General features: G+C 33.7%; 3 protein-coding genes and 1 long non-coding RNA gene across 4 annotated transcripts; 3 read left to right on the plus strand and 1 right to left on the minus strand.

Annotated features, from left to right (window-relative positions):
* The first annotated feature begins 470 nt into the window (after positions 1-470).
* LOC116135861 lies at positions 471-2459 on the plus strand. The gene is made up of 2 exons (XM_031421568.1): positions 471-1433; positions 1834-2459. Exon 2 carries the CDS (start codon positions 1923-1925, stop codon positions 2457-2459), a length of 537 nt encoding a protein of 178 aa, XP_031277428.1. The 5' UTR covers positions 471-1433; positions 1834-1922.
* A 2810-nt stretch (positions 2460-5269) lies between these two features.
* LOC116135887 (elicitor-responsive protein 3-like) lies at positions 5270-7070 on the minus strand. The gene is made up of 5 exons (XM_031421593.1): positions 6923-7070; positions 6365-6430; positions 6096-6222; positions 5752-5866; positions 5270-5508 (listed from the first exon to the last, which is right to left on the minus strand). Exons 1-5 carry the CDS (start codon positions 6987-6989, stop codon positions 5476-5478), a joined length of 408 nt encoding a protein of 135 aa, XP_031277453.1. The 5' UTR covers positions 6990-7070; the 3' UTR covers positions 5270-5475.
* A 1162-nt stretch (positions 7071-8232) lies between these two features.
* Positions 8233-10767, plus strand: LOC116135862 (transcription factor MYB3R-4-like). The gene is made up of 8 exons (XM_031421569.1): positions 8233-8342; positions 8784-8796; positions 8907-8964; positions 9039-9133; positions 9215-9303; positions 9507-9635; positions 10014-10392; positions 10678-10767. Exons 1-8 carry the CDS (start codon positions 8233-8235, stop codon positions 10765-10767), a joined length of 963 nt encoding a protein of 320 aa, XP_031277429.1.
* Positions 10768-14420: 3653 nt separating this feature from the next.
* LOC116135851 lies at positions 14421-14964 on the plus strand. Its single transcript, XR_004128945.1, has 2 exons — positions 14421-14570; positions 14692-14964. It is a non-coding gene; the product is annotated as an uncharacterized LOC116135851 (long non-coding RNA).
* The last annotated feature ends 5121 nt before the right edge of the window (positions 14965-20085 follow it).

Consider the following 20085-nt stretch of genomic DNA (forward strand, 5'->3'; position numbering starts at 1 on the left):
GAACATATATTATCAGACTAGTTGCCTCCATATGCTGAAATGCAAGATTATGTAATGTCCGAAAGGAGATTATGGAATTAGAAATTTTCAGAAGAAAAAATATTATTGACATGTTCCTTTGAATGTTTGGCTGTCATAGTACTACCTTTGCCATAAAACTGGACAGCGGTTTTATACTTCTGGAGATATGATGCGCTATGTCAAGTATGCCAAAGAAGCTGGGCTTCCTGTCTATTTACCAGTGAGTTTGAGCTTCTTCAATACTCTAATACCTTTTTATTAGAAATTTTATTTATTGTCAGCTTACACCTGAGGTTTGGAATTGAAACAAGGAAAACAGTTTCTGACGGTGGGAAATGATACAAGGTTGGAAAGACATACAAGGAGCTGTATGATTTTGTCTAATCATTAATTTTCGCTTATAGCTTGTTAAAATTTAGCTAATATAATTTGTCTTCTGCATGCTTATTTAAGCTTTGATGGTTTTGATAATAACCACCCTAACCTGTCCTCTTCATTCCTTCATTTTATCTAGGATTGATTTAATTTCCTTAAATCCTATTCAAAGCCCTCCATGCCCAAGATTTTTCTGCCCTCCCATTCTGTAGGTGTGGAAGTGAAGGGCTCTATTATTACTTTTCTTTCAGGATGACTTGGTCATCTATAGCTCCTCAAGCTTATCGCCGTAGCTATACAAAGAACAAACATCTGGCTTCCCTTCTATCTATTTCTTCCGCTGGTTGCAACAGATCATTGTTTCTTCTTCTTTTTCCCATTGCAATGTGGTTGACTTAAACTATCACTCTCCTGTTTGTTTGGTTACTTCTTCAGTCCTCCTAGGGACATTAATCCTGTTTGGAGGCTGCTAAGGTTTCTGGTCATAGAACTAAATTATTAAATAAGAAAGAGTGCAATGGGCAAAGAGAAAATAAGATTCTTGTTCATCAAACACGTTTTGTTGGAATTATATAACCATCCATGAGTCTGCATACCCTTGGTGTCAAAATATTTTTTCTCTTGATTTCAATAAATGTTTGAAGTAGTGCAAAGAAAGTGGTGTTATTTCTGCCCTCATGTGGCTGTTAGCCTCCACACAATATGAAACAAGCTTCTTTGGTTTGCTCTACATTTAGGATTCTTTTTGATATGATGTTGAGATTTAATTTTGCATTCTGTATCTCCTTTTAACGATTTTTTTTTTTAATTTTTTTTAATATAAATTGTTTTCATGTCAATTGCTAATCTTGCACTTTTTCTGAATCCAGGTCTGATTAATGTAGTTATGTATTCTTCTTCTTTTGTCCTTTTATGATGGAGTATATACTCTGATAAATATGCTTGCTTCTTTTATATTAATCCACTTTTCTTTCAGAACTTTGATTTCAGGAAGAAGAAGAAATCTGGCCAGAGCTCAGAGTCCACTCCCAATCAAAGTAAGTTCTTATGTATGTATTAACACAGCCCCCATCCTCCAACTGACTTCAATAAAACTTTCTTTCGCCCCTTGTTTGAATTCGCAATGACTGGGTTTGTAACGGTTGGCCCACCATCATCGCTTAAAACTCCCAAATCCCTTATGTAGTTAAGATTCCACCTCCTCCTCTCACAACACCAACAGAGTTTACCACCCAGAGTAGCTAGTACCTTGCTGAACAGTTTCCCATAAATGCTGTAGGTATTTTTTAGTTGAGCATCACGTGATGCATGTAAAGAAGTTTCTAATCACCTTCTTTGCAGAATCGCACTCAATAATGTTGGTCATTGTCACTGCTGAAGATACATGCTCAAATGGAAAATATTTTATTTCTGATATCAACTCTTTCTTTTTTGCAGTTGAGGAAAGCTTGGACTCAGAGAAAGATACTGACAATGAGAAAAGTTTGGACTCAGAGAAAGACAATGATAGTGACACTGAGAAAAGCATGGACTCAGAGAAAGCCAGTAATATTAAGAGAAGCTTAGACTCAGAGAAAGACACTGGTCCTAGAAAGTCAGAGTTTCTGAAGAATGACCCAATTGAGAATATCTCAGCTTCCCTACTGGATTCTTTGCCTTCCATTTCTGAATTTATGGCCTACCCGGAACCCATGCAAATTAGCAGTGAGCAAGCTCCTGTAGTGGAAATCCCCACTTTTGTACCTGATACCTTTCCTTCTGATTCTGGATTAAATGGAGGCCCGGAACCCATGCAAACTGGCAGTGAGCAAGCTCCTGTTGTGGAAATCATTCCTCGTCACAGGCGAAATATCAGGGAGATGGAAATGACCCCCCTTTGCAGAATCGTCCGCCGTCGCAGGCGAATTATCAGGGAGCAGCGAATTATGAGGGAGCAAGCTCCTGTGGTGCAAATTCCCCATCCCCTTCCCTGTCCCAGAATTAAGGTTGCGGTACTGCCAAGCAACTCTGGGATCATGAAGCGCTCACATCCGCGTCCAAATCCACACAGGGGCCCAAGGTAATATGAAAGATTATCAGCCTCTAGTATGGAAATGCCATAGAATTGTGGTAAACCTATTGCTGTTGTCTATGTTAAAGACTTGGTTATGTTTATGTTTTTTGCTGTTTTCTATGTTCACCTTCGTTTGTGGATGGTTAAACCTTATAATAATCCATCTCTCTGTGTTGAAGACTGGTGTTTTGTGCTTCATACCTTGAGTTATGTGCTTGTTTCCTTGTGAGCGGCCGGTTTAGGTCAACATAAACATGAAATTTAGCCTATTATAATTTATGAGTTGTGTGAGCCAAACCATGCTCATTTCTTGATGTTTTACTTGTGGTCCGAATGGACACATTGGAACCGTGGAATTACTGCTGTTTCCCAGTGGTAATAGGATTCAGTTTACAACCAAGCTTCTTCATATTCCAAAAGAATGTTAAATTCATTCTTTTTCTTTCAGTTAGTATGTCCTCCCAGTGAAGGCAATGTTCAAGAATGTAACTCAATTTATGAATCTCTATTGCGAATGAACCGTCGTTAATAATGTTATTCCATAAGTATGTTTAATTCATTCTTCTTCTTTGCCACCGTTCAAGAATGTTATTCTGGTCTCAGCCTTTGTAATCAGATCAAAAATAGTTATCCTCCTCAATCCTTGGCAGCAATTCTCCCCCTCTCCACTGAATTGGTTTATATTACTTCACTCGCCATAAGAATTATTTTGGCGTCCAGCAGTGTTCCATGGTGCTGGGTTATCATTCAATTTGCTGTTGTCGAGAATTTTTTTTTTTTTTTTTTTTAAATAAAACAACAATGTTTTAAAACCCAATTCGGGGTGAAACTCGACAAAGTTTTTGGGTCTCAGGTTGACCGGTTTGACCAGCGATCAAACTGTCGACAATTTTAAAATTCGGCAAAGACAACCCTAAAAATTCTGAATTACCTATAAGTTTGAAGTTTAGCAAACACACCCCAAATACAAATCAGCTAGCAGCTGGTTGGCGACGACGACACCTCAAATGCAATCACAACTGTCCCTTCAGCCCATTCTCCTAAAAATCTACCTAAGATTTGGTCGAATCCGATCAAAACTCACAGATGCTAGCGTTAATATTCTAAGCTAGATCTCACCGATGCCGGCGTCGGCATTCTAGGCTAGATCTCACTGACATCGGCGTCGACAACCCTCCCCATCACCCCGAAAATATTCACCTCTTCCTCCTGACCAAAACCCATCTCACCCCATTCCCATTAACCTTGCCAATCGTCAGCAAAAGACGGTTGTTGCCGTCGCACTTTTTTTCGATTTTCAATCGATTTACTCACCGAAAATCAACTACGTCGCCACCATTGCATCACTAACACTTTCTTTTCAAAAGCCCCAACATCTCGGCCTTTAATTATTCGCCGATCATCATCCCAAATTCTAGGGTTTTTGGTGAATATGAAAAATGTAAATTGGGCTTGGTGAAGCTTTCGGGTCCCAATAAAATCGGACGGGATGGGCCGGGTTTTAAAACAGTGTAAAACAATATATTAACCAACAATTTGAAGAGTATCTCGAGATTTATAATACATGACAAAATCAATTATAAATTTGGAATTTTCTTCCCGGCTACAAATATACTTAGCGTAGAATTCTCGATCACCATCTCTTGGCAAATAAGAAACAAGGGTGTTGAGCTCGACACACAAAATAATACAAAGTTTAATATTGCTAAAATTTTCATTCATGAAATTGTTGATAAAAATGTCGTTTTTTTCTTCTTTAATTTGGCTGGATCATACGACATTCTCTTTTCAATTTGATTATTTGCACTTCACCCGTTAGCTAATGATCATGTTATATAATCAAATATCGAGTGGGTAATGAATCTTAGTAAAGAAAACTACCTTAAGGGTGATAGTGAGGCCAACTTTTTTTTTTTTTTGGTAATCAAGGGTGTTTGAACCAGCTTGCGTGCACTCAACTAATCTCTGGTACCCTGAAGTTGATAGCCGGATAAATCTTTTCGATGATCTCCTTTTAACAACTCTTGTTAATCGAACTTAAGACATCTTGAATAATACACCTAAGAGTCTTGATTAATTGTTGTGCTACTCAGTGGGTGGTTTTTTATTGAGGCAAACTTTGATAGTTTTCCACAAGAAAGTTCTGAATACTATCATCAAATATTGCTAAAACAATAATAGGAAGGAATATTTGGGCATAAAACATTATACTTGGTAAGCAAATCCACTGCAACAACGATAAACTCGTCCTTCCTAATTTGACAGATATATCCATTATTTCCTCCTGCCTCCTCACCACTAATTGCTACTTAAGCACCATATTTTTCCATCTTCATTAGCAGCATTATCTTCTAGTCTTTTTTTAGTTTTGACATTTTCATTTGGTAACAAATAATCATCACTCCTGGAAGTAGATGCCATTAATTTTTGTATGATATGAGAACTTTCGTGTGGAAGATGCGACTATTTACGCATATATGAGATTTTTCGTGCGAAAGACTATTTGATTAAAGTACTCAAAACTTCGAGTGAAAGACTATTTGCACGTAAGGAGAAGACTCTTTAATTATAGTACTCAGAACTTCCGTGTAGAAGACAATTTATGCATAACAAGGTGTGATTTATACTTTTGTCGCCAAAAAGCTAAGATTTATAAACTTTCCAAGGTTTCACCTTTGTATGTTACTGAGAAGGTGGAAAGATTTAAGGGGAAAACATGTTCTTGGCGTCCAGCAGCGTTACATGGTACTGGGTTATCATTCAATTTCAGTTTGGGCCAAGCTAAATTATGTAAAACTCCCTAGCAGTCATACCGATTACTATTGCAAGAACTATTTTTGAAAAGATAAAATACAGAAAACAATTATTAACCAACAATTCGAAGAGTATCTCGAGGTTACAAACTCACAAAACACAATCAATTATAAATTTGGAATTTCTATCGGCAAAACACAATATCACTATTTGAAAATAACACTCTTCTATCGGCAAAACACAATTCACCACATTCTTCCTGGGCCACAAATTCACTCAGCATAGAATTCTCGGTCACCGTCTCTCTGCAACAAGAAACAGGGGTATTGAGCAGGGCACACCAATAACACAAAGTTTAAGATTGCTATAATTTTCATTCATATAATTGCTGATTAAAATGTTTTTTTTTTTCTTCTTCTTTAATTTGGCAGTATAGTAAGGCAGTCTCTTTTCAATTTGATTATCTGCAGCTCATCCATTAGCTAATGATTATGTTATAATCATACATCAAATGGCTAGTAAAAATGAATCTTAATAAAGAAAACTACCTCAGGAGTGAAACTGAGGCCAACTTTGATCTCTCCACGGTACTCCTGATCCTTCACAACATTGTACACAGTTGGAGGGAGACTTCCTTCCATGAATAAAGGCTCTAAAGGAATACTGCAAGTTTCATACATAAACTTTAACTGAGTTTGGTATTTGAATAGAAAAACCATATCTCCTATCAACCACTTTCTCTGAATGTTTATTTTCCAGTAGCTCAAGTAACAAGAGGTATGTATGTATGGACATATGCTTTGTGATTATCATGATTTAAAAATCTCTGTCTATCTAATGTGTAACAATTGATGACAGACTTAATATAATTTTCAGGGAGAAAATAACTCACGTTGCTTCTCCAACAAAATCATCATTGGAACCAGCATCTTTATCCATTATTTTCAAATTGATCTCTGAAACATCACCAGTAATACTGAAAACAAAGGTCTCATTCCATTCTGGTTCACATCCTTGGCCTGCAAATAACATTTTATCAGTAACTGAATGCATGTTAAAACATATATCACCAAAATTCACTGTATACTAGTTTAATTTTAGAGTCCAGAGTTGGGACGTAAAGGTATAAAATTCCATCTTATAGAAGTAACAAGAACGTACCTGATGCAACACTGCTTCTCTGCTCCTGGGTCCGGCAAGTAACAGTAACGTATGGATCCATGTTAACTGCTCACAAATATCCAACAATTAAAAGAAAGCACAATAACAGAGACAATGTTGCAAATATATATTAAATTATTTATCAGGTTAAAAAAATCCATTAAATCAAATTTTAAATCTAGCTTGATTTAATTTATCGATTAAAGTTTGGCTGATCATCTCAAATGTAAACAAGGTTGCGATCACACCAAAACACACCTTCGTTTATGCAATTCTAATAAAATAGTAACAGAAAACTCAAGACGGAAATAGATCTAAGAAAATATTTTGATAAACCAAACCAAACAATGTCTGATTCATCTATTACAATCAGCACATATCAGTTAAACAAAAACAAATAAAACATCCGTTCTATATAGACTTCAGATCGTCTTTGTATTGAGAGAGTCAAGTCAACCATCTTCTTCAAAGAGGCATACAGTAATATGTTTTACGTGTTGAATTTATAAAGAACATTAGCGTTATGTGTTTATATGTATGGAGAGAGAAAGATCTTACCCAGAAAATCAGTGTTCTCGAGACCCTTTGAGCTAACAAGAAGAACTTCAAGCTTTCCGGTTGGCATCTTTTTCGCTTTCGGGGTAGAATCGTACAGAATCTGTCAGATTATGGGATGTTATTTTCATGGGCGTCGCTTCGTCCCCTATATATATATAGATATACCCTAATACTTACAACAACCTTTTTTTTCCAGGCCCCTTTTTTGGGCTAATGGGCTTCAAAGTTTTCTTTTCTACTTTCTTGGTTGTCTTTCAGTACTATTTTTAGCAAAATATTTACTTATTTTATCGTTTCTACATTTAACTTTATATTCTTATTTTGCTATGCTACTTTCTTGGCCAATAATTTCATATTTTTTGTTAATGTCAAAATCCGACATTGGTTAGGAGAGTAGGGTTTTGGTCGCTTATATAGCATAATGACATTTTTACCACTTAAAAACGTTTTTTCAAAACAAAATCGTGCAGATTCAAATATTTAAAGCAGACAATACCTCTAAAAATACCTACTAAACTTATCATGTATCTATCCTATGTAGTATTGATATATAATGTTGCCCATCTTAAAATATTTATTCAAAGTAATGTAATTATCGTATGTAGTATTAATATATAAATGAAATAGTTGATTATTTCGAGTTATGCTAATAATATCGTCTTAATAAAAATAATTAAATTAAATTGCTTTCTTGCGTGTGAAGTTTGTATACATAGAAGCGCTGTATCCGTCCGAAACCAACCGACCCTCACATAAGGCTTAACTATCGCTTCCTTGGCTTTCTAACGTACGCGCCTTAAATAGAGTTTTCGTCATGTTCATATTTTGAATCTTATTGCCGTTTGGACTCTCTTTCTTTTGCAAACTCTACTGCACTACTGCTTCTCTTTCCCGCGAACTTTTCTCTCTGTCACTCCCAAACCTAATCTTCTCTCTTCCTCTCTTTATTTAACAATCTTTTCGGAATTTTTATTTGTTTTCTTCTAATTATTATCTCACTCTCCTATCAACCCTATCTGTTTCCTTCTTTTTCTTCTTCTTCTTCTTCTTCTTCTTTTTAGCCTTTACAAGTCTTTTTTTTCAAATCAATAAACCGTTTTAAGAAGCATTTGGATAAACGCTTCCTTTGATTCTGCTTTCATCTTTCTTTTCTTTACTGTGTTTCTTGTTTGACCATTGTGACATTATCATTATTCACCTTGAATTACAAGGTTGGCCTTAAGTTTTTTTTTTTAAATATATGATTTAGGGTTTGGCTTTTGTATTTATTATTTAATGCTTCATTAAGGCAAAATTGTCATTGTGAAAGTATGGGAGAAGTTAAAGAGAGTGATTTTGATGACAAAAAGGAGGAGGAGGAGGAGGAGGAGGGTGTGGTTACTTTTGAGAAAGCTGAAGTAAAGCAAGTCTATATGCTAGGGTTTGTTTATTTGTTTCTTCTCTTCGTGTATTATTTATTATTTAATATACCGTTATTTAATGGTAATTGGCATGGTTTCATGAATAGAATATGTATCTGTTTGGCAACGGTAAAATAAGTAGATTTTTTTTGGCGTTTTAGTATATTTTTTTTTATAGAGAGTCTTTCATATTTGATTACATGGCACAAATATTTGTGACAGTGGTAAGGTTTTTTGTTGTATATTTAGGAGGATGACGGGTCCTAGCAGACGATCGACAAAGGGAGGCTAGACAGAGGAGGAGGTCAGTATGTAGAGGTTATTTTTTGCGATTGTTGTTGCTTGAAAAGATAGAGATCAATTGTATTTCTTATTTAATTATTTTGCTTGAACAATTGGGTTTTCAATCAATTGCATGTGCTATATGTGTCTATATTAATTGTTACTTCTTTATTACACAGTCATAGTTATTCTGTAAGTGGGGTATTTATTTTTTGAAAACCTCTAATTGTCTGATGTTCAGCTAAGAACTTGAAATTTACAACTGACAATCTATTTATATAACTTTGTTCTTTTATTGACAGGACAAAATTTTAGCATTTGCTGTTGAAAAGTTCAGGGGCAAAAATTGGAAGAAGATTGGTACGTAACAACACATGCCTGATCTCTCTTTGTTATGGTGTCTTGTGCTCTAATAAACTTTGATAATTTTGCAGCGGAATGTGTTCCTGATAGAACAGATGTTCAGTGCTTGCACCGTTGGCAGAAGGTTCTCAATCCTAATCTGGTCAAAGGATCCTGGACCAAGGAGGTTCATATCAAATCATAGCAGCTCTATTTATTTTGGGGAAAAAATTTAGTGTTTCTCATTTTTTTTTCTCTGCATCCCCAGGAAGATGATCTTATAATTGAGCTCGTTGAGAAGCAGGGGAAGAAGAAATGGGCTGAGATAGCAAAACACTTGCCAGGCCGTATAGGCAAGCAATGCTGAGAAAGGTTCTTCACTACATCTAGTGCACTATTGCAGATAAATATCATTATTTCCTTCACTCTTCTAATTACTTTAGCTATATTTCGCACTTGTTTTAGCTCTATCTTATATTATGTTTCTCTTCAAAATTAGACCCTTTCCTCCTAAATAGATGAAAGAGATTTTTGATTTAATTGTTGATTTTTCTGTTCAGATGGCACAACCATTTAAATCCAGATATAAAAAGAACTGCATGGACCAAAGAGGAGGAATCAACTCTTATTAGGTGCCATGGAACGTGTGGGAACAAATGGGCTGAGATGGCAAAGTTTCTGCCTGGAAGGTATTTACTAAAATACATGAAAACATGGGGAAAAACATAGGAGTAAATACTCTTGACTGGTGCCGAAAAAGGGGTGCATCTTGTTTTATTGCATGACTTGAGAAACATTAAAGCTGCTATTATATATACTAATATATCGTCCTGAACCCAAATATTTTTTGTGAACTTTCTTTTGCTATGAAAAATGTTTATGGAAATCCAATAAAGACGTGTTTTGGCTTATTTAGACCTGTTCAGACATACTCTGATGTTTCATTTACTTATACGAGCTAACATTAGTCTGACCAGTTCAATTTTATGGCAAACTGAAGAAGTTGCATTTTACTTTGGGATATTGCATCTGAACAAGGTTGAGCATATTTTTTTTGGTATTTGCAGGACTGAGAATTCAATAAAGAATCATTGGAACTGTTCCGTAAGTAAGAAATTGGAATTATCTTCAACTCTTCGTTATGATATATACAATTTCAAAGTGAAAGCAGAAAGCAGGAACCCTGAGGTGCTGGAACAAAGTTTTGATATTGAAAGAATTCCCGATACTTGTTCAGATAAAAAAGATTGTAGAGTTACGGGAAAAAAGGCAATTGATTCAATCAAACCACCAAATGGAATGGTATTTGAGGAGAAAAGTGCTGCTGTATGCGACCTGACTGATGAACACTGCCAAGACAGTGGTGGCACTGCTCAGACATCCAGAGACTTAAACATCTTTGCTTATCAGCCCAATGAGTTGTGTACTACTACTTCTGCTGATCTTGTGATATCTCCAAATTTACAAGAAAGATCCCTGAACATGAGTCCGGAGACCTTGTCTATTCCTTTCCCTTAAGAAGACTATCTGGGTCATTGCCTTTTTCATTTAGTGCTCCTTCAAGTGCTTCTGGTTGTAATGGAAATATTTCCCCTCTATCCATGATAAGAGACTTGATAATTCTTCTGATAGATCATTTTTGCCTTTTGGGGAACTTTTTGTTGGTCAAGTGGGGCGAGTTTGAAATTTTTATTTGAATTGAGTTTAATTTGTTAATGGTTTTTTTCACAGGAGGCAGAAACAAAGGCTAAGAACACGGAGGAAGAGATTTGTAGATTGCAGAAGACATTGGAGGAAAGGAATGGACAGCTTGAGGCTTGAGCTTCTAATGTTGAGAAGGTATTAATTTTAATGAAATGAGGTTGATTTTTGATCAACTTTGATCGATCATCCAACTTATCATCACTTGCTGTTAGAGATATTGATCCTTTTTTAGGAGCCGTTTGACATCTCAAGAGCAGTCTTTTGTTAAAGAGAACCTAACAAGACAGGTTTGCAATTTGATTCTTGATTTGAATTCTTTTTGTGTTGTTTTGATGATCAATTCATAAGGTTTCTTTTTGTTCAAGCCTTGGATTCAATCATTTTTGCCTTTTGGGGAACTTTTGGTTTGTGGGGTCAAGGGGGATGAGTTTGAAATTGTTTATTAGAATTGAGTTTAATTGGTTTATGGTTTTTCACAGGAGGCAGAAACAAAGGCTAAGAACATGGATGAAGAGATTTGTAGATTGCAGAAGACATTGGAGGAGAGGAATGAACAGATTGAGGCTTGCGCTTCTAATATTGAGAAGGTATTAATTTTAATAAGATGAGGTTGATTTTTGATCGATCATCCATGTCATCATCACTTGCTGTTAGAGATATTGATCCTTTGTTGAAGGATTTGAAAGAAAAGAAGCAAAGTTTTGGAAGAAATGTTGTGTCTTCAGCAGCTGAGCTGAAGGAGGTTAGGAGCCGTTTGGCATCTCAAGAGCAGTCTTTTGTTAAAGAGAACCTAGCAAGACAGGTTTGTAATTTGATTCTTGATTTGAATTCTTTTTGTGTTGTTTTGATGATCAATTCACAAGTGTTTCTTTTTGTTAAAGCCTTGGATTCAATCATTTTTGCCTTTTGGGGAACTTTTTGTTTTTGGGGTCAAGTGGGGTGAGTTTGAAATTGTTTATTAGAATTGAGTTTAATTGGTTTATGGTTTTTTCACAGGATGCAGAAACAAAGTGATGGAATAGGAACAAGTTGGTTTGCTAGGAACGTGTTGAGGATGATCGAATTAGAACCCTAAGCAAACTAAGTCCTTAAAATCCTAATCTTGAGACGCCACAAAGGTTGATCACTCCATTTGATAAGTCGAGATTTAAGCATTCAATCAAGAACACAAGAAGGCAAAGCAAATAGCTTTCTGAAATAAACTTCAACTGATAATAATTTGTTCCCCAAAAAATAACATGGTTGCCCCTTTTTATAAGCAACAAACCCTAAAAGAAACCTTAGCTAATTGAAAAATGGGTTAGACTTAAGTATAAGCAAATTGGGCTTAAATAAACCTTAAATAAATAAAAGATTAAAGAATCTAATGATAATTAAAACATATAAAAAAAGCCCAAGATTAAATAAACTAAAATTGATTCCTAAATTATTCTTTGCATCCAATTTGATCTTTTGAATCTACCCCTTGCATAAAAAGATAATATACCACCCTTGGTGAAACTTTGAAATATTTGAATTTAGCCTTAGAGTTTTCTAGTACAATCTCTTTGTATTGCACTTCCATGATCAAGCTTTGCAAAGCCTCTTTCATCCTCTTTGTCTTTGCCCTAGTCATTGGACCGCCAATTCCTTGCAAAATATCTTGAGAATATTTGGGAACATCAACTTAGTTAGCACCTCGATCTCCATTATTCCCTTCCTCTTCGAAAGGATTCGTCTTCAAATCTCCTACATCAAACAAAGATAAATCAGCAACATTAAAAGTTGCACTAATATTACTATAGTCGCTTGGCAAATCTAGTTTGTAGGCATTTTCATTGATCCACTCCAAGACTTGAAAAGATTCATCTCCTTGAGGCTACAATTTTGATTTTCTTTGTGTGGGAAACCTCTAAAAGCTTCACCAAGGATGGTCTATTATCTTTTTATGCAAGGGGTAGATTCGGAAGATGAAGTTGGATGCAAGGATTAATTTATGAATTAATTTTCTGTTTGTTTAATATTGGGCTTTTTTTTTTTTTTTTTTTAATTAAGAACGCAAACAAAGAGTATTGGAGATAAATAACCTATTTCTAACAACCAAAGCTCTGATACCAAATGATGGAATATGAACAATTTGGTTTGCTAGAAATGTGTTGAGGATGATCGAATTAAAATCCTAAGTAAACTAAGTCCTTAAAACCCTAATCTTGAGACGCCACAAAGGTTGATCACTCCCGTTGATAAGTTGAGATTCAAACATTCAATCAAGAACACAAGAAGGCAAAGCAAATAGCTTTCTAAAATAAACTTCAATTGATAATAATGTGTTCTCCAAAAAATAACATGGCTGTCCCTTTTTATAAGCAACAAACCCTAAAAGAAAACCCTGGCTAATTGAAAAATGGGTTGGGCCTATGTACAAGCGAATTGGACTCAAATAAACCGTAAATAAATAAAAGACTAAAGAATCTAATGATAATTAAAACATAAAAAAAAGCCTAAGATTAAATAAACGAAAATTAATTCCTAAATTAATCCTTGCATCCAACTTGATCTTCCGAATCTACCCCTTGCATAAAAAGATAATAGTTATCCTTGGTGAAGCTTTGAAATCTTCGAATTTAGTCTTAGAGTCTTCTAGTACAACCTCTTTGTATTGCATTTCCATGATTAAGCCTTGTAAAGCCTCTTTCATCCTCTTTGTCTTTGCCCTAGTCATTGGACCGCTAATTCCTTGCAAAGGATCTTGAGAATATCAACTTGGTCAGCACCTTGATCTCCGTTACAAAGGCTAAGAAAATAGAGGAAGAGATTTGTAGATTGCAGAAGACAATGGAGGAGAGGAATGGACAGCTTGAGGCTTGAGCTTCTAATATTGAGATGGTATTAATTTTAATGAAATGAGGTCCTGATTAACTAATAACAAGGCTATTTGCCATGTTCGTTAGAGTTGATCTTGAATTTTTTTTTTTTTTAAAATTTTTTTGCATCTTTTTGGGGTCGACGTTATCACATAAGCATCGATGAATCGTGTTCTCATCTTTTTTATCTCATTGTTTTTTGGTGGGGAGATCCCAGTAGAAGAAAGGTGACCAAGTGTTTAACATATTATAATGTTGTCTTGCCTTTATTTGTAGCTTGAATTATTAAAAAAACTTTTGTTATTTATAAAAGAGAGATGGGAAAGCTTGTAAAATGAATTTAACTCAAATCAAACCATTTAAAATCATTTGTTAGTTTTAGTAATTTAGAATGAATTTATTTGGTTGATGCTACTACTATTATTATATTCCAACATTTTTGTTGGTGTTTTTTCTGTTGGTGGATGGTAATGTTGGCAGTCTTTTCTGTTAATTATTTTTGAAATTAGAAAATATGGGATGAAGTTGGAGAGCCTGATGTTGAAAGGGATCAGACAATAATTGAGATTGAACAGGAGTGTTTGGCAGTATATGGGAGAAAAATAGATGAGGCATAAACTTCTAGAGCTCAACTTCATAGAGCAATTGCTCTTTCTGAATATGAAATTGCTGGTATATGTTCTTCATTGGGGGAGAACAACCTGTGAATGTAAGTTCCTTTTGGATTGAAGAAACAAGACTAATGTTTTAACTTNGAGTATTATGACTTGAAATTTATGTTAGAAATGAAAGCTCTCTTAGTTCTGGAAAGTAGGAAATGCTGTGATGTGAAGTCCTTTTAACTGAGGTATCGAATGGCTAAATCCTTTATTGTAAAGTGCTTAATGGACTTTCATGCAGCTTGGTTTGTCAATCATGATGTTTTTGATTGTTCATTGTTTTTAATTACAATGCAGCTACTGGTACAATTTTGATTCCAACTTCTGGAGTGCGGTGTACAAGCACACCTATGGCAAAGACTTCAAATTCAAAGCTGGTTATGACTCAGAGGCGCGTCTAGGCTGGGCATCTCTCTGGGTAAGTGGTTCTTAACATTTTTACCTCGATAGAAGGTCATTTGAAAACCTCTTTGCTTGAGATTTTTTTCATCAAAATGAGCTATCATGATGACTTCATGACTCCTATTTTCAAATCTCAGGTCGGAGACGAAGTGGGCAAGGCAAAGACAGCGCCAATGAAGATGAAAGTCCAGTTTATGCTCCAAGTGCCACAAGATGACATCAAATCATCGGCATTAATGTTCCGTGTTAAAAAGAGGTGGGATATATAGAGACAATATTAGTGGGACAACTACCTTTTCCTCCATATCTAAAATGTGGCTCCTATATGGTAATGGGACATGTCCCATTGTAAGTAATGATGCTTATTGCTACATATAATGACATTAATTGTTGTTTCCATCTTCAAATAATTCTTTTCCTACTAGAAATCAGGTGATTACCATCTGTGTATGTTGCCAAAACTACAATGCCCCAATTGACAGGAAGTAACAAAACCCGATTCATATTTTTGTATTCATCTGCAGAAGCCTATGCTTTTGCTGTAAAATCTTTGACACATTTTGACATTTTTGGTGCAATCTTTTGTCTAGCCAAACTTGTTATGTGCTTTCAAGGGTAAAAACTTATGTAGGACGGATGCACATACCACTGGAAATGAAGGAGTTCATGTATGTCACTCGTGTTGACATGTCACACATTCATTGGGTAATTTTTTCGCTTTCGAAGAGTTCTCATCTTAATGCAGGGTTACCAAAAAGTCTCTGGAAAACTGTCTTTTCTTGGACTATGTAGTGAGAATTGGAGGCCAATTTGCTCCACCATTTCTTTGAAGGAAATACAACAATAATGCTTATCCAAAATGTATGATGCACATAAACATGTAATAGCAAATGGAGATATTTCAAGTTAAACACATAAAGAGGGAGTGTTAATGAAAATTGAGTGCAAAACTTGCTCATCTTCCTATTGATATGTGTCTCATTGCACGAAAATGTGCATTATCACTCGTCTCGTATAAATAATTAAATATACAACATTATTAATCCAAATTTTGATTTGAAGTCTAAACAAATGGAGATTTTCTACTTCTTATATGAGATGAACATATAAAAGATATTAAACTTTATTAAATAACAATATTCTCTTTCCCGACTATCAAATTGTGGTTTTGAGAATTGAGAACGAGGGTAATGATAGTTTTCAAAACTCATCAATCGATGAATCATAAATTTGCATCATAAAACTTAATACCTGCACAGTTAACAACAAAAATTAAAAAAAAAAAAATCTTTAAGTAAATCGTTTCATAATTTACTATTAATCATGTGGTATTTTGATAGAAAATAAAATTCCACGCGGCATAGTACAATTGGTAGTAAAAGAGGTTAGGATGGTCTTCCTCACATTAGTTTAGCCTTATATAAGACTCACTTTAACTCTTTCCTTATTAAATTACATTTTATTTTTGATAAGAAATATGCTATTTCCATGAAAACACCATTCACATGGAAAGAGTTCATATTGCTCAATTAAGATGTTATTGTTTCCAGTTTGATTAATCATTTAATTTAATTATCAATTTGCTTACTACTACAACTATTTCTATTTATTTATTTATTTCTATAAAGAAATGTCCCCTGAACAACTCTCTAATTAAAAATATTAAACCCTGCTTATTATACAATAATATACTATTTAAGAATTTTAATCTAACAGCGCGGCACACCACTGTAGACCATTGTGATGTTCCTCGAATTGTTGGCCCGACACAAATTCTATCAGATACTGGCCACTCAATCTTGTCGGATTTGTCGATGAACCATTAGTAATGTCAACGTAGTTGTATTGACACGTAGGTGATTGCCACNCCCATCATTGGGCTACCTGAGTTCTGTCCCAATTCTACAAATTGGGTGGCCTATACATATATTTGCAAATTGCAACAAAAGTGACTCGGGCCTATTACCCTTGACTACTGTTCAGCATGAGCGATTACACTACCAATTTACATGTATCTCAATTAATCCTTCTAAGACTCAAGTCTTAGAATTATTGATCAGATAAGAGCTCTAGACTCCTATCAGCAATCATGGGGACTCGAACTTGGAAGACTATATTAGATCATTCTCTTGTTTTTTCACCTTCAAGGACTTAAACTTGGGAGACCATGTTACATTCTCCTTTTAAAAGACCATGTTAAATCCTTCTCTTACTCTTTTATTATATAAAGAACTTGATCTTGGGAGATCATATTAGATCCTCTTTTGATAACCCTTGCTGAGATTGGTTGAAGCCCAGCTATCCTTTCCTCCTATTTTAATGTCTTCATCAAAGCTGTTCATTGTGAATGAAGAAGATTATTTTTAAGTTGTCTATTCATGAGTTCTACAAACTTCGCAGTCTACACTATGCTCAAGTTTCTGGATATATATATATATATATATATATATATTGAAAACGAGTTAATCTCTCCCTTAAAATCTGCATCAGATCTCGTAAATCACGTTTAACTAGACTCCTTATCACATACAAATTAGCATGCGCAAATACTTTTACTTGTGAATGATAATGTATTTAATGAGAACGAGAGAATGTGAAACTTGTATTATAAAATATTATTTGAATTATTTATCTTTCAGGCCACATAAATTAACTTTCACTTCCACCACTTCAATAGTTAATCTAAACAAAAGACAAGACAGTTTTTATGTTACTCAGCACATGTATAGATCCTCTCAAGTCTCAACTATTTAATCTTTTAATTTCCCAGTTTATTAACAAGAAGAAGAGTGCACCATTAATGTTAACTGTACCATCTTCTTCTCACTTTTACAGTTATTAGAGGGCTACTGGTCTTGCGGTTGCAGAAGTGGCAGCCAACATTCTTGGCTCGTTATTAACAAAGAACAAAAAGACAGGAAAGGTTGATGCCAAATCTAATTAAACTCCCTCCACATATCATATAAATACCTAGTTATATAATATCCAAACACTATTATTTGATAGAATTGAGAGGGCAATAGATACAATTGAAAAGAGCAACAGTATGTGCAAGAGATATTTTTGAGAGTGTAAGAGAGACAACTGAAATTATCGGAGTATGCCCAAGAGATATCTAAGAGAAATTCAATTGACTTTGTAAGGATATGAAATATTACAAATAATGATACAATCTCAATAATAAAACAAAGAAAATCATATCTTAGTATAATTAGGAACAAGAATATGTGATTTTCATTCAATGTCCAGATGATATGTGAATTAATGTCATATATTTTCTTCTCATATTTGCGTATTAACATTCCTTTTCAAGTCGGGGCCGTCTCAAGAACATTTGTGACCCTAAGCAAGAGTTACTTTAGAGGCCTTCTAATAATATAAGCATATATTAAAAAATTATTTCAAATTTATTTTTCTTGCCTTTTAAGATGCAAAATCACTAATTAAATTTTTATATTCAAGTTTAGAAACTAAATCTTTTTCAATTGATAATATAGCCAAATTACCTAATATTTTTTATGATATAGTTGAACGCAAATAAGATTTTATTAACTTTAATTTTGAAAAACTTCTTTCTGAATATAATCTAAACCATCAATATCAAAGAGCATGTCATGTTTTAAAAAGTTTTCAAGATTTAAACAATGTTTCTGCAAACTATCATCATTAAGCAATTTTAACTTTTCTATATTATAAATGAAACCAAAATTATTACTATATATTTCAAATTGTTTAAACCTACTTTGAAGTTAGGAAATGACATGATCAACTAAATATGTGAAATAATTTATTCTAAAAGATTCTTCAGCAGACAATTTCATCTCTTCGTTTTCATTCTCATCAAATTATTTTTTTCTCTTTATTATACGTTTTCATGAAATTTTGGTTCTATATTTATTTGCTCTACAATCTCTTTAGCAGAAATCATAGAAGATGTAAACCCATTTTTTCTATATTTTTCAAAAAATGAAACAAGACCTTTCAACTGATCTGTTGCAACAACAATATCCATATTTTCAGATTGTAAATATTTACTAACTGTATTAACAGCAAATAACATTTCATACCAAATATTCATGTCTAATAGAAATTCAAAATTTTCAATCTCATGTGTTACTAAAGAAATAGCTTCACTTTTTGTTTTAGGATCTTCACTAGTTTTTGCTAATTGATATAAAGCATCTCTTATTTGTGGAGATTGAAATTTTATTGCTTTAACACTTTCAGCATGACTTTCCCAACATGTTTGTGATAATGGCTTAAGTGTCAAATTAGAAACATGATCTTGCAAAATTTTCTATCGTTTTGTAGAAGAAGAAAATAATGAGGATACACGTTGTGTCACTCCAAAAAATGTAATAGCATTAGCACATGAATTAGCCATATCATAAAGAACTAAATTAAGACTGTGACAACCACATGATGTATAAAATGCTCTAGAATTTATATCTAATAATCTTTTTTGCACACCTTGATGTTTACGTTTCATATTAGACCCATTATCATATCTTTGTCCTCTCACATTATTTACATCAAGTTCAAGATTTTTTAATATACTTGTGAGAACATTAAAAAAGCCTTAACCAGAAGTATAATCCACTTTTATAAAATCTATAAAGTATTCTTCTATTTTTATTGGACTTATTAAAATATCTATACATCTTAATATAAGTGACATTTGTTCTTGATGACTTGTATCTGAGGTACAATAAAGTATAACTGAAAAATATTTTGATTCTTTGATTTTTTTTTTAATAATGGAATTTCTTATTTCTAATGCTAAAATAGTTATCAACTCATTTTGTATATTATGACCAAGATAATGAGTATGAATTTCTCCATTTTGAATACGTCTAAGGTGTTCTTGCATTATTGGATCAAACTCAGCAATCATTTCAATTAAACTTAAAAAAATTCCATTATTTTCTTGATAAATCTTCTCATTTGTACCACGAAATGCTAAATTATTTTTTGAAAGATTTTTTACAACTGCTATAATTCTTAATAGTACATTCTTCCCATGCTCTTTCTCTTTATTTATTTTCTCTTGTAAATATTTATCAATTGTTTTGTTTTGAAGCAATCTCATCTCAACATCAACACAAATGTTCATATTTATAGTATGTTCATTGCTTGTTTCGTGACTTTTAAGCTTGGCACTAAGATTTTTCCAATCTCCACACCCTCCATTTGCTAATTGAATTGTATTTACTTTTAAACTAAATAATTTACAACAAAAACAAAATACTTTATTTAATTCTTTTGAATATACTAGCCATTTTCTATCATGTTTTTCTCCATGTGATAATTTTCGAATGTAATGAATTGTAGAAAAGCGTCTAGAATTTTCATCTCTTGGAAAATCTAAAACTTGTCTAATTGGACCTTTCTCAACTAATAAATCATATAAGTTTGTGTCTAAATTATTGCAGCGTACTGGATCATAAATATTTTTAATAGTTATTTTATCTTTATCATTAATATTTTTATTTTTGTCGAATGAAATTTCTTCTTCTAAATTTTCATGATAC

Source organism: Pistacia vera, unplaced genomic scaffold (genome assembly GCF_008641045.1).
Source record: "Pistacia vera cultivar Batoury unplaced genomic scaffold, PisVer_v2 Contig304, whole genome shotgun sequence".
Classification (NCBI taxonomy): domain Eukaryota; kingdom Viridiplantae; phylum Streptophyta; class Magnoliopsida; order Sapindales; family Anacardiaceae; genus Pistacia; species Pistacia vera.